The sequence below is a fragment of the Colossoma macropomum genome, unplaced genomic scaffold (genome assembly GCF_904425465.1).
Source record: "Colossoma macropomum unplaced genomic scaffold, Colossoma_macropomum, whole genome shotgun sequence".
Classification (NCBI taxonomy): Eukaryota; Metazoa; Chordata; class Actinopteri; order Characiformes; family Serrasalmidae; genus Colossoma; species Colossoma macropomum.
The window spans coordinates 25,935,449-25,951,853 of NW_023494784.1; the positions used below are offsets into that span (position 1 = coordinate 25,935,449).

The 16,405-nt window shown below is 38.2% G+C and overlaps 1 protein-coding gene across 2 annotated transcripts in view; it reads left to right on the forward strand.

The window, feature by feature from the left end:
* itgb5 (integrin, beta 5) overlaps positions 1-16,405 on the forward strand; it is a 40,423-nt gene that overhangs the window by 21,738 nt on the left and 2,280 nt on the right. The window contains exons 11-14 of one of the 2 annotated variants that reach the window (XM_036565722.1): positions 11,398-11,620; positions 12,840-12,940; positions 15,381-15,500; positions 15,987-16,153. In XM_036565722.1, the coding sequence (XP_036421615.1) occupies positions 11,398-11,620; positions 12,840-12,940; positions 15,381-15,500; positions 15,987-16,153 (611 nt within the window). Of the gene's footprint in view, positions 1-11,397; positions 11,621-12,839; positions 12,941-13,029; positions 13,293-15,380; positions 15,501-15,986; positions 16,154-16,405 lie in introns of those variants that run through there. The other variant, XM_036565730.1, reaches the window with a different exon arrangement.

The window sequence follows — 16,405 nt, forward strand, 5'->3', positions numbered from 1 at the left end:
GAACTGGAGTTGTGTTCATATGTTGAGTATGTCACATAACCCAACAGTGATGGCCTTTAAAGTTGTCAATATTAGCAGTTCAGTTGTTTTTTGTTTGTAGGTTAGGTTTGTTGGGGGCAGGAGTCAGATTTTCCCTTTACTGTCTGTCTAGACAAAGTTGCAGCAACATACAAAGATTCCAACACATCCCACACATACACACAAAACATGCCCTCTCAGCACCTCTGATCAGAAATCAGAAGTGCTTCCTCCAGCAGTCTGGAAAAACAGGAAACTGTTAACACACGTTGGCTGGGTTGGGTGTAGTTGAACCATTACATTGCTAATTTAAGGCAGTCAAGCCACCTGGGCATTCCTGAATTCTGTATCTACACTTTGATCTTATTATTGTGCCTTTTGCATCTGTAGTCATTTATGTTTTACTTTGCCGTAAATTGAGTTATAATTGTAGTCAAGATCTCATGGCTGTATCAGGTCATTGGTGTATTTATATCATCAGTGTATTATGTTTTTGCCCTGTGCTGTTGTAACTAATCCTATGGCAATATGATTTGGTAAAAGAAAGTATACAATGTTCCATCTGTATCATCACAGAACTGAGCTTGTGTTCCTGTAGTTAGTTAAATATGAAGAAAATGACATTTGACATACAGCTAGTTGAAAATCAAAGAATGCCAATGAGCTGTGTCTTAAATGTAATTTTGATTCATGTGAAAGCTGTGGAGTGTAGCACAAAGTAGCCTCTATGATGACTGTATGCTACCAATAGAAGCGCATGTGAGAGTCATTTGGATAATCTGGCAGTATTAGTGAAATGATAAATAAAGCTGAAGTGTGTCTTCCCAAACACTTTATGAAATGTGGGGTTTTAGATCCAGAGATTTACAGAAGTTGTATATAGGAACGCATGGTTAATGGAGATACTAATGCCAGTATACAATATTTTTTTATGCGTTTCTATATTTTATTTATTTCTATATTGTTATGCACTAAAAAGAATAAAAGTTCAAAAATGGCACCATATGTGTATCTTTTTGAATGTGGAGAGAGACCTATAAACCTGAAACTGAAAGCCGCATTAAAGTTTCAAACACATTAGAAATCGCTGGTAAAATCTGGCAAAAATTAGTAGTTTGTTATACTCTAATCATAAAAGCTCTGAAATGGACTGGGCATGAAAACATTCAGCACATGATAAGACATGACATGCTTTGCTGCAGCAAGATAAGATATAAGAAATGTGCAAATACTGCTGTTTGTCTTAGCACAGGAACCCCTTCATGTCAAACTGATAGATGAGGCCACCATGTTTGCTTCATCACACATGGCTAGAACTGGTTTACTACTGCAGACTAACATTTCATTGAAATGTTTTATTTGCCTTCATCCAGGTTATTAATAATTTACTCCTACATTCCTGTTCTATTGTCCTGCCATATCACAAGTCTCAGAAAGACTGCAAAAAGACTGGAAAGCTCCTAAAGATCTTTATATTCGCATAAATAAATGTGAGCATGTAGCTTGTTGGTTACTGTAAACATGGAACTAAATAAAAGGTACCACACTACTGAGGATGCAAATTGTGGACTGTACTCTTCTGTACACAATGTACAGAAAGTCGGATGCACACTTAGCGTAAAAGTGAGCTCCTTTCCTCATTATAAGATCACTGTAGAGTGAGAACTCTGAGTAACCCTGCTAATCTTATATTGCTGAGACTGAAACTGGATGCATTTTATTACTGACCCCTCCTCCTTTTGGCTTGTTTCTCACTGTAGAAACATTTAAACATGGCTGTGTTTGACCTTGAGGCTTTAAGAGAAAAAAAAACTCAGTGTTACCTCTGTAACCTGCCCTCTGCTCCACAGTGTAGATGTAGGAGCTGCTACTGCTGTTTATGGAGTAGTGCTTTCAGGAGTTTCTGTGGTAGTGTTTATATGTACACCAGCACAGCTGGGTCAGTTCAGGGCAAAGAATAAAGTTCTTTTTTTTTTGCTTTTTATATTAGTTATAGAGTTAGTTTAGTTTTTTTATTTTTTAGTATCTATTTTATTATTAATAAATATGTATTTATTTATTGCCTTATTTGTTTTTATGGATAACTTAAGCTGTTGGCCATTTGCATCTGTAACTGAAAAATGAATGCCAGTTATTGTTCAGTTGTCTTTATCCCAAAACCTGCAAAATTAAAATATTACCTTATTTAGATTCCATGAAATTTTTGTCCGTGATTGTATTATAGTGTGGCTGTAAGTGCGGTTGTTGCTTGCAAGATTTAGTCCATGTGCTGAATGGAAAAGTACTTTTTTCTTAAGGGTTTTTGTGAGTGATTTTGTTGTAGTTATTGGACAAACTGGAATAACTCTTGCTTCATTGAATATAAAATCCTGTCAAGCTATGGTTGGAACTGCTGTTCATCAGCTGTACTGTTTTTTGATGGAAAGAAGGACTCGTCATTGTGTCTGTGACGCCTGATTGTGTTATGGTTTGCTGAAACCTCTTTTATAACTGCAGGATGGAAAACCACAAAACTTGAGCAAGAAAGTCTCTGTCCCCTGCTAGTCTGCAGTCTGTAATGGCGGGAGCATTTGTGGTGGGGAAGTGAAGATGTCCCTCTAACAGAAACTTCCAGCTTACTAAGAGTTTCTTAGTGGGTGGAACATCAGACGTGGTAGAGATTTCATAGCCACAGTTAACTTCGAAGCATCTTTGACTTTGAAATGACAGGGTTTTTGCACAAGTAAATTGATGGCGTGTCCACGATAGAATCTATTTGAAGTTGTCCCCACAAGGGTAACAGATAAACCACAAAGCCTCAGCAGGGTAAAAACCAAGATCAAGGTTAGCCTGGAAGGCAGACGCTGCTGCCTTGTAGAATCTTTTTAGCGTTTTTCCCAGCCACTCAAATGTTTCAGCAGAATTGCTTGAAACCAGAGTATTTTGTGTCCATTTGTTATGTAAACTGTGTCAACATAACGGCTACAATCACTTTAAATAAGTGTTTTATATGAGTAAATAATTCATTTGTCGAGGGGAAAAAAAGAGAATGTCACTCTTCTCAGTTCCAATAAGGTCATCAGTAAAGTCAAAAAAGATTTCAACCAAGTCTGGGAAAACATATTGGGTGACTGTTGAAACTGAATGTCTGTGGGGTTCCTGTGGGTCAAAGAATTTCTGGAATGTCATGGAGTTTTAAAAAGTCTATTCCAGACAGGAAAAGTCAGGGGATTTGATCATTTTTTTGGGCCAAGTCATGGAATATCAGGGAATTTTGTTTGTAGCATGTTTAAATTTTAGTTGCCATTTATGAAAATGTTATATTTTTCTTTTCCATTATCCTCTTCTTGCTTGTCAACAAATGGCAATCACTTCAGTCAAGATATCTCTCCTGTACCTGCTAATGAAGGCAAACATACTAGGAAGATGTAAATTTCAAGAGCTTTGGCTACAAAATTATTTCGAAGGCTGGGGTTTTGAGAGTAGATAACAGAAAAGCGTGAAGAAATGTGAAGGTGGTGTTATCAGAACTTTGTGTTTTAAGTGTTAATCCAAAGCATTTGACACTTCAGAGCTAAGTTAATGTAAGTATTGTCAGTGGAAATTCATTAATTTTGTCCCAATTTAAAAACAAATGTTTTGCTCACAGTTTGTTGCATAAGGGCCAGTGTGTTTATAAGGGTGTATAGGCCTAGTCATATAATTGTGTGTTTAAGCAGTAAAAACTGTTTTGTGCTGACAATGTCTGTGAACTAGTAAGCAAAGCTCACAAATTGATGGGTTTAAAATACTGTGGCTGATTTTTGTCAGCTCAGCACAAAGGCAGCCTGTTTTTCCATTCATTATAGGTCATGGAAATTCAGCTTTTTAGACAGTGAAAATCATGGAATTTGACATTTGACTTGAGTGGGAACACTGCGCCTGGTGTTTTGTTGCTGTTCTAGCTGTTTATGGAAGAAGAAATGTTGTACAATATTGTCACTGTCCCAAAAATATATCCCCAAAACAGTAACTTTACAGGAAAAGGTAAAAACATTATCTTTTAATGTAAGTTAATGTAAAGAGGATTTAGTCTGTGATTTTGGAGCATTTCTATTGGTCCAGTCGTCATGACATTTTCACTCAATGTGTAGAGCAGCTTCTGTGTTCAAATGATGCAGGAAAGAATGGATATACTTGTTTGTTTGTTTGTTTGTTTGTTTGTTTGTTTGTTTGTTTGTTTGTTTATTACAAATATTTTAATGTAAAAAAAATCCTATTATTTATTAATTTTATTAATTTATCATTTGACACAGCGTATACATTTATTTTTTTTATTCTAGGGCTGTAATGTTTCACAGTATTATTTGTAATGATACAGTGGTGTCTGTGGTATATATTTAACAGTTTTTAATACAGCAAAAACAAGGAATGGCTGAAAACGTAGCTTATGATATGTTAATGTTTTCCATTTTTAGTTTATTTGAAACAAAAGCTGTGCTTTTTGTAGTGTCCCAGTCTAATACACAAGCTAATATGTTAGACCCAAGATAACACACCTGCTAGCATGCTAGTGAAAAATATAAAGAGACAATATATGGCACTGTGATACAATCTGAAACAATACCACATGATGTATGTTACATACCTATTTATTTTGTTTTGCACATATTTGATTTCTGTAATATAAAACATCATTGAAAAAGAACTAGCAAGTGTAGTGTAGAATTAAGGTGTATAATCAGCCAGTTCATTTAGTGAATCATTTTAAGACTGAGAATGTGAAACTTTAATGTAAAGTGAGGTGTCATGGTTTTGTGGAAGTGTGTGTGTGTGTGTGTGTGTGTGTGTGTGTGTGTGTTTAGTTTCCTTGTGTTTACTAAAAGCTTTATCTGTTCAGCATTCTGTTGAAGAGCAGTATAAATGAAAGGAGAAATAACATCGTGAACTCACTGAAACGGTTCATGGATGTTGTGGAACAGAGCCAAATACCTCTCATCACATCCTCACTGTAATTGCTGCCCCTTTAACTTTGGCAGACCACTCAGAGTTCAGTTCATGAAGTGTGGGCTGGGAGAACGGAGAGACTTATATATGCCAAGCATCTTATTTCAGGGCGGTTGGCTGTTCCCAGAGGTAGCATGGGTGAGCGAAGAAAACGAAGCAGTTGGGCCTTTGCGATATGTAGAGGTACTTCCTCCTCCAGGCTCCATGAACAGCATTTTATCTGCTTCCTGTGAGGGGCCAGGGGATCACTGCAGCAGGAAGGATAGGATTGGTCAGAAGGTCAGGTGGCTAACCCATTAGAAACTAAGCCTAAAGTGACTGGCAGGACTTTTCTGTATATTTTTGACTGTAACTTGGATATTGCACTATTATCCAGTGTTCTATAAGCTCTGATTTAGCACACATTTTACATTTTTACCAAAATAAACAACAAAATATCCAGAGAACAAAACAAGTTGAATGAGTAATCTGAACAGTTAAATACACAAAATGACTGTTTGCCACCATTGCTTTTATTATATGTAATTTAAAAAAAAGTCACTGGAAGCTGTTGTCTGTACATGTAGCTGTTCTTAGTTTACTGTACTTATCTCGAAAGTCTTCTTTATCTAAAGTCTAAAGATAATTGTTTTGCAGGTGTGGTGTAAATGAAGCTCGAGATTTTAAAGGGATATACAGCATTAGGCATATTGTCAAAGCTCAGCCTCACTAGTTCAACATGAGATGTGAAGTTTATTGATGTCTTAAACAGTTGTAAAGTTAATTCTGTCTAAACACAATGTGTTGCGAACATGCCACCAGTGACCCGTTCAGTCTTAAATGGTGATATGGCAAAAATATCATCAAAAATGTATGATACATCAGAAACCATCACAATATTGTTTTGTTTTGTGATGGCACATTTAAAGCTACCCTGGGTAAGCTTTGGGGATTTGGAGACTTCTCTGGTGGAAATGTGTAATTGCACACAACATGCAGGAGAACACTTCTGTAATGTCGGAGTGAGATGAAAGAGCATTCTAAGAGAATGCAGTCAAAGCTTGACAAAGGACATGTCTTCTGAGAATGCGTATTTTGGATTTTTGTTTTATCGTCTCTTGATTTTTCATCTTTTTGAGCCTGTGTGCATGTCATTAATACAACCCAGTCTCCAAAAAAGTTGGGACACTGTGCAAAATATAAATAAATGCAATGATGTGCAAATTATTTAAACCCTGTATTTATTTGAAAATAGTACAAAGACAACATATCAGATGTTGAAACTGAGAACTATTACTGTTTTGTGAAAAATATATGCCAATTTTGAATTTGATCATCACCTCTTCTTTTCACAACACTCTGTGTTTGGGAAATGAGGAGACCAATTGTTGTAGTTTTGAAAGTGCAATGTTTTACCATTCTTGTTTAATATAGGATTTCAGCTGCTCAACAGTTCAGGGTCTGCTTTGTCATATTTTTCATTTCATGATGCGCCAAATGTTTTCGGTGGTGAAAGGTCTGGACTGCCAGCAGGTCAGTTCAGCACCCGGACTCTCTTACTGCAGAGCCATGCTGTTGTAATACATTCAGAATTTGGTTTGACACTGAAGGAGACGTTGTCTGTATGGCAGCATATGTTGCTCCAAAATGTGTAAATATCGTTCAGCATTAATGATGCCTTCACAGATGTGCAAGTCACCCATGCCATGTGCATTAATACACCCCCATACCATCATGGATGCTGGTTTTGACTTGTGTGCTGATAACAAGCTGGTTGTTCCCTCTCCTCTTTAGCTTGGAGGATGCGGTGTCCATGATTTCCAAAAAGAATTTCAAATTTTGATTCATTGGAGCACAGAACACTTTTCCACTTCAGTCCGTCTTTAATGAGCTTGGGCCCAGAGAAGGCGGTGGCGTTTCTGTATCATGTTTATAAATGGTTTCTTCCTTGCACGGTTGAGTTTTAACTTGCATTTGTGAATGAATCAATGAACTATGTTATTCTTGAATTGTTGCACTATTTGCCCATGCAGTCTTCTTTATCTTTACTTCTGAAAGATTCAGTCTCTCTGGGATGCTCTTTTATACCCAGTCATGTTACTGACCTGTTGCCTGTTAATCTAATTAATTGTGAGATGTTCCACCAGGTGTTATTTTTTTGTTTTTTTTTTTCTCAACTTTATCAGTCTTTTGTTACCTCGGTCACAACTTTTTTGAAACATGTTGCTGACATCATATACAAAATGGGCATGTACTTTTTCAAAAAGCTGTAAAATCTAGTCTCATTGTTTAGAAGGTTGTCTTTGTACTATTTTCAATTAAAAATAAGGATTCAGTTATTTTCCCATCTTTGCATTCTTTTTTTATTTACATTTTGCACAGCATCCCAACTTTTTTGGAAATGGTTGTATATAAAGGCACATGTGGTCTGAAAATTTCAGCCCACCTGATTGGTTGAAAGTGGGTGGTCCACTTAATTTATTTTTTCTTCCTTTTAGAGTCTGTGCCAGCCACAGGGACTGGATTGATTCTTCTGAGCATAGATTTTATTGATAGCTGAGGGAATGTGAGGAGAATTTTTGTCAAATTTTACATGAAGTCTTATGTCAAGGACCAATGTCAGACCTTCAGCAGTAACTGACTTTGTCTTCTGTGGTTTTGTGTTTAGAATAAAAGAGAGGAAACCATTGAGGGAGCAACGCTCTTGTTGGAAGTAGACTCATGCATGAAACTGGAACAGGCATGCACACCCAGACTTATTACAGGAAATATCTGGAAGTATATCAGGCATTCCAGACTTCAAAAATAGCATTTTAGAGGAAAGTGAGTTTATTTTAAGGAAAAGCTGCCATCTCAATGTTTGTGTTTTGCTTATCTTTCCCATGTCAGGTTTAGAGCAGTACTGTTAACAGTAACTCTGACTGTTACCATCTGCAATATTCACAAATGGATTCATTTTAAGAAATGTCGGCCTGCTGTTTCTCTGTTTTTACTCAGCACTTTTTGGAAAAAACAGCTCAGTGTTTTGAGGAATTTTTAGAACTTTAGATGCTTAGAAGAAATAAAATACTGCCCCAAAGGCAAACATACTCCAAAGATAATTGGCAAGTGGTTTTGTTATGATTGTTTAAATTTTTTTTTCAGTTTAATTGACACTTTTCTTGTTTTTGTTTGTCCTTTTGAGTATTTGTGTTAAGCGATCTCATTTAAAATGTTGATCATGATCTTATTTTCTGACTATTTTGTTTTGTTTGTTTTACATTACGCATAGGGAGCTGTGTTTTAAATCTTAGAGAAGGCACCATTAAACACAGTCACTCAGCAGTCAGCACTTCATCTTTACTGTGAAACTTTACACCCTCAAATCGAACTGATATTTGAGCTCCGCTGTAATTTCCATAGCTCAGTGGCGCTGTGGCTGTGGACTCCCTCATGTGTGAATGTAGTGGCTCTGACTGTGTATGTGGCAAGTCTCTTTCCCAGAGGCTTTGCAGCATGGATTGGCTTTTCTGGCACAGCAACAGCACGTGATGCACAATTACTCAGTGACCTAAATCAGACAGCGTACAGAATGCTGTGAGAAATGGCTTGCCTTTCCCTTTCCTCAGATTTATGTTGTTACTGTTGTATCATTTTCAGGCTGTAGCTAAAAATTCTATCCTTGTGGCAGTGTATTATGCGTTTTTCCTCGGATTTAACATTTAGGGTGAATTCTTTTAGTAGTAAGCGTGTTAAAACCTGCAACGGAAATGTTACTGTGAATATTTTAGAGCTATTTCAGGTCTTTATTCCTTCTGTCTGCATTCTGTCTCTCTTTTGATTGAGAGTAAGGAAACAGGTGTGAGGAGAACATGAGAGAACTTGTCTTTGCCTAGCTAGCTCTACTAGTTCTGCTCTGCAGATGTTAAACGGCCATATTCTGTTGGTTTGCAGTAACTGACTTTGTCTTCTGTGGTTTTGTGTTTAGAATAAAAGAGAGAAAACCATTGAGGGAGCAACGCTCTTGTTGGAGGTGCACTTAAATAAGACTCACTGTCTGCAGTCCACTGTCACTGGCAAATATGAGAGTCCATTTTGGGGCGTGGAGCCGTACTGCATCCCACAGTGTGTTATTCCAGGTTCACTTTTTCCAGCTCTTTAAATCACCCACATAGACCAAAATGCACCCAGCTATCTGAAGTAGAAAAACTCTTTAGTTTAACAAAAAGACAGTTTGAAGTTGGTTTGTCTTATTCACTCTGGAATTACCATGTAATTGACTGTTTTAGTAATGGATTTCAGTCCAGTGGTTTTCTGTACTGTTCTCCATTGGAAATGAATAGTCACATCTGGCTGTTTTCTAGGTTGATAACTGTAGAATAAATTATTTCAGTGTTGGTTGTGTTTGCATCCCAATTTGTTTGAAAAGTTTATCATTTCAGGGACCTCAGTTTCTTTGCTTTTATCAGGCACAGTCTTTAGTTATTTAGTAGCTTAGATTTCTGTGAATTTCCATGGAACTTTTGAAATTTGTATAAAATTCGGTGCAGCATCTGGTTGTCTTTTGAAAGTGCCTCAGTTGTTTGCCTTGTTTTCATATTTGTAGGCACATTACACATTATTTTTAAACCACTTAAGACTAGAAGAGTTCTCTTGGGGTTGGACAGGCTTGGAGAATATTAGTGCTTCTGGGGTGCAACACTTTATTCAACCTAGTTTTTTTGAAGATGTATCTCAGCAGTCTGACCTTGTACTCATGGCATAAATCCTTCTCTCTTTCTATGAACAAGTCCCTGAAAGTGTCAGATCCTGTTGCTTGCTTTTCATGAAGAACTGCACTAGATGTATTTCTGAATGAACATTTGTTTTGTATACATTTCTTTTGAAAGCACGTTTGAAGCACAGCAGGTGATGTTACATAATATAGCAGCTACCCCTCATAGCCTCAATTAATGCTAAGTGAGAGGATGATGCTGCTGCTGTTGAATGACTGTTCGGCTCTGGTCTTCATCTGGAACCAGGTTCTGGTGCCAATAGGGCCACTTTACAACTAGCTCTTAGAACAATGCAGTTGTATTATTTACATTTACAGCATTTAACAGATGCTCTTATCCAGAGCGACTTACAAAAAGTGCTTTGTCTACCTAGAGAAAGTATCTTTGCTTGTTACAAATAGGTTAGAGAGAAGGCCAGTCCTGAGCTTAGATATTGCTAGAAACAAAAGCCCATGTTGAGACCTAGGAAAAAAGGAACAGAATTAAAGGGGCTTTATACCCTTCTGACACTTGACATTGGCTATGGTGTCTTTAGGCTCATGTGCTGTTGCTTCAGAGCATCCTATTCTACTGACAGTGCTTTTTCTATGGAGCTGTCTGTGCCCAATTGAATGCATGTGTTAGCAATGGGTGCACCTTAAAGTAGTTGAATTCACATTAGAAGGTGTATCTGGACACTTCTGGACATATGGGGTTGGTTTCCTGGACAAAGATTTAGCCTAGTCTTGGATTACACAGCATTCTGAATGGAGATTCTCTACTGAAAGAAAAAAGTAGCCTAAGACCAGGCTTAACCCTCTGACCGGGAAACCAACCTTGTAGTGTCCACTTTAGGCCAGATTAGCCCTACAAGTTCAAGTTTGGACTGACTTTATATTAGTTAAAGCTCAAATGAGGACTGAAAACGATTATTATTGGGTGGTGGTGCATAGAGAAACTAATGTGTGTTCTACAGCTGGCAGGTTGCTTGAGCTTATTGGCATGCTGGTGTTTTGCATTGCAGCTGTGTTGAGGTCACTGATCTATGAATGCTCTTACTGAACAAACTGAGCCAATGATTTTGAAAGAAGGCACAATACCTCAGTTTTAATCGTAGCTGTCTGCTGTGCCATGAAAGCTTGTCTTGTTTCAGAGCGTCATCAGCACTGTTGGATCTGCCTGTTAGAGCTCCACGACTAATCTGTGTTTGAACAGTGATTATCATCGCCATAACATCAGTTGCCCCATCAGTCTTCAGTGACCTTAGGCGTCCATTACAATCACACACGTCAATATGCTTCATTCATCTGCAGTCTGCTCAGCGTGAACATGCTTAGTTGCAGTGACACAAGACGGAAAGCTTTTCGTTCTTCAGTGAGAACTGTATTTAATTCCTCCAGTTGTTCTGTGCTGGTCTGGAATGTGGGCAGTGGTTTCTTTTTGGACAGGGCCCTTTTTAAACTCAAAAGAATGTAGGTCAAGTAGATACAGTGCCCTTCTTTAAGGCTGTGTTCAAATGGACAAATGCAAGAGATTCTGTATTTGCAAATGCATTTATGTCTTTGGTCATTGTTACTGTAGTTTTATATCTATAGGTCTCTGCTTATTCTGTGTCTTTCTCTTTTGTTTGAATCCTCTCTCTCTCTCTCTCTCTCTCTCTCTCTCTCTCTCTCTCTCTCTCTCTCTCTCTCTCTCTCTCTAGGTCATGGTGATTGTCACTGTGGGGAGTGTAAATGTCATGCTGGCTACATTGGAGACAACTGCAACTGCTCCACAGAGACAGCCCCGTGTGTGTCTGAGGATGGCCGGATGTGCAGTGGACGCGGCAGCTGTGTGTGTGGCCGCTGCCAGTGCACTGAGCCTGGGGCATTTGGGGACACTTGTCAGAAGTGCCCCACTTGCCCCGATGCCTGTGCTACAAAGAGGTACAACACAGAGCCTGTTTTCATGCCTGATGTCAGGAATAATACAGGGCCTATATCATTTCTAAGCATGTAAAATTGTTATGTACTGTTCACTTACAAGTCCATATAGCATCCACATATGGAAACAAAGCTGCAAGAAGAACCCATTTTGAATTAATTGTTTTTGTGATGTCCCAAAAACCAACATGTTTACATATAATCAGCTGTTCAGCCTACAGCAGTTTGGCCCCACCCATTCACACTGAAGTTATTAGGAGTGTTTCATCCCTGACCTCTTTCTAAATGAGACATAGTACAGGCCAGCCAATCAGAATTAAACAGGCTGTTTTTGTTACTGTGCCGTCAAGGCTGATAAATGTAAATGATTTCTTTTCTGTCTGGCTGCGCTGTATTGTGCTTCATTCAAAAAGCAGTCCAGGCTGAAACTTTTTTCATAACTTCAACATGAATGGGTTGGCTAAACCGCTGTGTGCTGAATAGATGGATAATGTAAATACTTAATTCAAAGAAATAATTCAAAATGGGCTATATTTTGCAGCTTAATTTCTGTATGTGGGCTGTATGAGCTGGTAAGTAAATGATACATTTGGAATCTTTTCTAATGTTTGCATACTACATCAAATTCTGATTAGCAAGGAAATTGTTTTCCATTATATAGGGCCTTTAAAAAATGAGTCTGGTCAAACTGCTGGATCTTGATCTTTGCCTATAGTTAGAGTTAACTGCACAGCTTCAGTAACTCAGTAGTGGTACACATGTACTTTTGTCCTAAAATTTACATTAAACATGTCAATGGTATAACATAGGACCTAGGACCACCTAGAACTTATTGCTTATTTTATGTTCTACATCACTCCTAAATCACACTGATCAGTGCTTTTGACTTCTTCTTTTTACAAACATATGCTACCTTGAATGATGGGAACAAGCTTTTCATTCCTTAGGTGACCTCTGCTCCTTGAAAATCAAAGCAAGGTCATTACCCTGACCGTCTGCTGTCATTGCTCATTCAGTGGCCTAGGCTTGGCTTTACTGTTCAGTTAATAGAATCCTCCATATCAGTCTTGATAGTCCCTACATGCATCTCTAGAGACAGACAGGGGCAGGGGCTGAGATCCATTTAAATACCTGGTTTTAAACTCTGCCCTGTCACGCTAGCCGTATAATGAATGCTGATCAGTGGATGATGATTATGATTATGATGAATATCTTTCTCCAGGGAGTGCATTGAGTGCCGCCTCTTCAACACTGGGAAATTTGCAGATAACCAAACCTGCCAGCGCATGTGCAAGGATGAGATCATAACCACGGAAACACTCAGTGAGTAAATACACAGAGATTTGTATACACCGTAATTGTCTAAGTATTGTTTTGAGGAAGTTCATCCAGTTGTTTCTTTAACCATACAGTAAACACTGGACAGACGCTGATCCATGAGACACGTGAAGGTTTGGGATGGTGTCGGAGGACCCAGCCCTAGTTAGCTTGCCTATATTTGACTGCCATTGTTTTAAGTAACGGTGGTGCTGTCATAAAGTTCGCTGGTGGAAGTTGTCTACTCCTTGACGTTTGCAGTCTGTAGTAATATTGGTCCTACATTTCTGTATCAAAATTTTAATATTTAGTGCTGTTAAGATTTCATTATTGGTTTCATTATGTTTTCTAGACAGATGTTTTGAACTGTTGTAAAAGTTGTAATGATATATGCAGAGTACATGCATGCATGCATGCATGCATGCATGCATATATATATATATATATATATATATATATATATATATATATATATATATATATATATATATATATATATATATATATATATATATATATAAAATGTATGTGTGCATACAAAGATTCTAAGTCCTGTGCAAGTTCACCAATTTGAAATAAAAAAAAAATTGTAGATGTCCATACAAGACCTTCGGGCCAATAACATGACAAAAAATTTGATGAATAGAAAATTGCAGTACACCATCTTTTTTATAATTTCTGTTTCAAAAATACTTTGTGAATAAAACGTAAAAATACCTTTTCCTGTCTAGTTTAATATTTAATGTTATTATTATTTAAAAAGTTATTATTCTGTGTAAAGTAAAATGTATTCATGACAAGTAATTCCCCAGTTATATACATGTATACAATCTGTGGACTCGAATCTGCAATGTCCTCCTCCTTGTGGAAGAATACTAATCGATAGTGATACTTGTGGTTGATTTGTAAATTGTGTTGTTGCAATTCAGCAGTGACGCCTAGACAGTTTTGCAGCGTCATTCAGCTGTAATCTCCCCACTCATCAGAACTGCTTCCTAAACCTGGTTTTAAGTCTTACTCAGGCTACAGCTGCTCTGCTCTGATTGATCGTCATTGATTTGCTTTGAACGGCCTCAGCATCTTACAAGGCGTTAAACAATTGCACTCTTGGACAGTTTGCATCTTGCTGGTTTTGATTTTGTGCTGTTTTTCTTCTCCCAGTTGTTTTGGGAGTAACTGATCTCAGAGTAAGGATGCAGATGGCAGCACGTAATCAAGAGTTCAGTGATCCACATTGGTCATTCCCAGTATATAGATGTTGTACTTTAGGAGACTATGTAATAGTCTCACTGTTTTTACATATGTACCATACAGCATTGAGAAACGTGACGGTTGGACCTTCCTTGTTGGTTCTGCCTGTGTCATTTTCTGCCAGCCTATAATAACACGTTGAACCTGTGAAAGCTGCCACTTACTTCACTTAGGTCAACCCATGTGAATACAACTCTTTAGCTACACCTACGCAGATCCCAGATATTACTCTTAATGCCCCATAACAAGCAATTGCAGAGCATTGTCAAATTAAACTGCCATCATGAGAGCCACATATCTTCAAAATGGTAACTTTATTGGAGAAGAACAAATGCAGTGTTCACACAATGTAAAGCGCAACTGGCATTTTTCAATGGCAAAGCAAAAAAAAAATCACAAGAATGAGGTGTTGCTGTGATATTTTGACTAATTTTTATATTGAAAAGCGTGTTTTACAAGTAATAATGTATATGCATTTGTGCAGTTGAAGAATTCAGGTTTTTTTCACTCTTCTTGTGACTGACTGTTAGTAAGCATGATGTTTCTGCTGAGCACCAAGCTCTCTCCTGACATTATTAGCTGCTTTATTCCAGGAAGCATTTTACATCAAGTCTAGGAATGTATTAACAAGTCATTCTCCTGGTGCATTTTAATGCTTATATGCATGACTGAAGTGCTGTAGTTAAAGATTCAAGGCGCTTGTTAATCTATTTTAAGGCCTTTCTGTGTCGTCTTGGTCTGTAGTGTTACAGTAATGTAACATGGAGTCGCTGTTTCACAATATTTTTTCAAATATTTCAAATATTTGACTTCTCTAATGAAGTCCACATGTCCTTTTCAGAAAATTCTAGCACAGTGGAGTAGAGCAGATGGGAGGCGACATAGTAACTCCTCAGTCCTTAAGACTTCAGAAATGTCCAAAGAAATAAGACCTTGTCTTCTAGCTATGATACATCAGTGTGTTCAGTATGGAATGCAAGTTGCCGTCCAGGATTGATTTCACTGAAAGCCTTTCATTTTCGTGGGTTTGGATCTGAGGGTCTGAGCGGTTTTTTTTTATTTATTTATTTATTTTTTTTCTTCCTTTGCTCTTGTGGCTCAGGCATGGCTTGGCCAGCTGTTTTATGAGAGAAGACTGCTCGCCCTCTCTCTCCACCCCTCACACCCCCCCCACTTCCTCCTCTCTCTCTTTCAGACACCGATGACCCAAGCACTGTGCTGTGCCTGTATAAGACAGAAAATGACTGCGTGATGAAGTTTACCTACTCTGAGCATGCCAGCGGCCAGTCTGTCCTCACTGCTCTGCAGGAGCCAGGTCAGTGTGCAGCTGCCAGCCTTAGACTCTCTCCCACTCCTGTTAATGTTCTGAAAGAAATGGAATGATGAAGCACAGATGACATTGAAAAGATTTTACATTTTTATGCACATATAAAAAAGCTTTAACTACATTGTTGTTAAGCCAGTTTTTCCCAACTCCAGTCCCAGAGCCCCCCTGCACTGCATAGTTTTGTGTTTTCCCTTGTAGTCGTTCTCAATTCATAGTACCCCTGAGCTACACCTGATTCAGTTCAAGAAGGGAATGATAATTAGCTAATGGTATGACTCAGGGATAGAGGAAGGAGAAAAATACAATACAGAGCTGAAGTCATGAAATGTTCCACACAGGCTGTTGCTGGTTCCGTAAGTGTGGGCCTTTCTGTCTTTTTTTGTAACATTCAGTGTCAGTAAACATGCAAATGAGTGATTAAATTGCACACATACACGTCGTCACTGATCTGAGCATGCATGTCTGCCTTTTCAGAGTGTGCTTCTGCCCCTGATGCTCTGACGGTGCTGTTGGCAGTGGTGGGCAGTATCCTGCTGGTGGGCATTGTGCTGTTGGCCATCTGGAAGCTGGTAATCACCATCCACGATCGGCGCGAATTTGCTCGCTTCCAGAGCGCACGTTCACGTGCACGATATGAGATGGTAAGGCCACTATTAATGTCTGTATCCAATCAGTCATTGAGAAGGCTAGTACAGTTAAATTGAACTTAATTTGAATTTTTGTGATTTGTGTTGATTCAGTTCTTATTTAGATTCTTAATAAAATTGTTCGAGTGAATGAGTGATTCCCTGCAAAAAGCACTATGAACACCAACTGTCAGATGAATTAAAAAAAAGGGTTTTACCTTCGTTTCCTATCATTCCCAACATTCCAGTTGAGCTTTGCTTGACGTA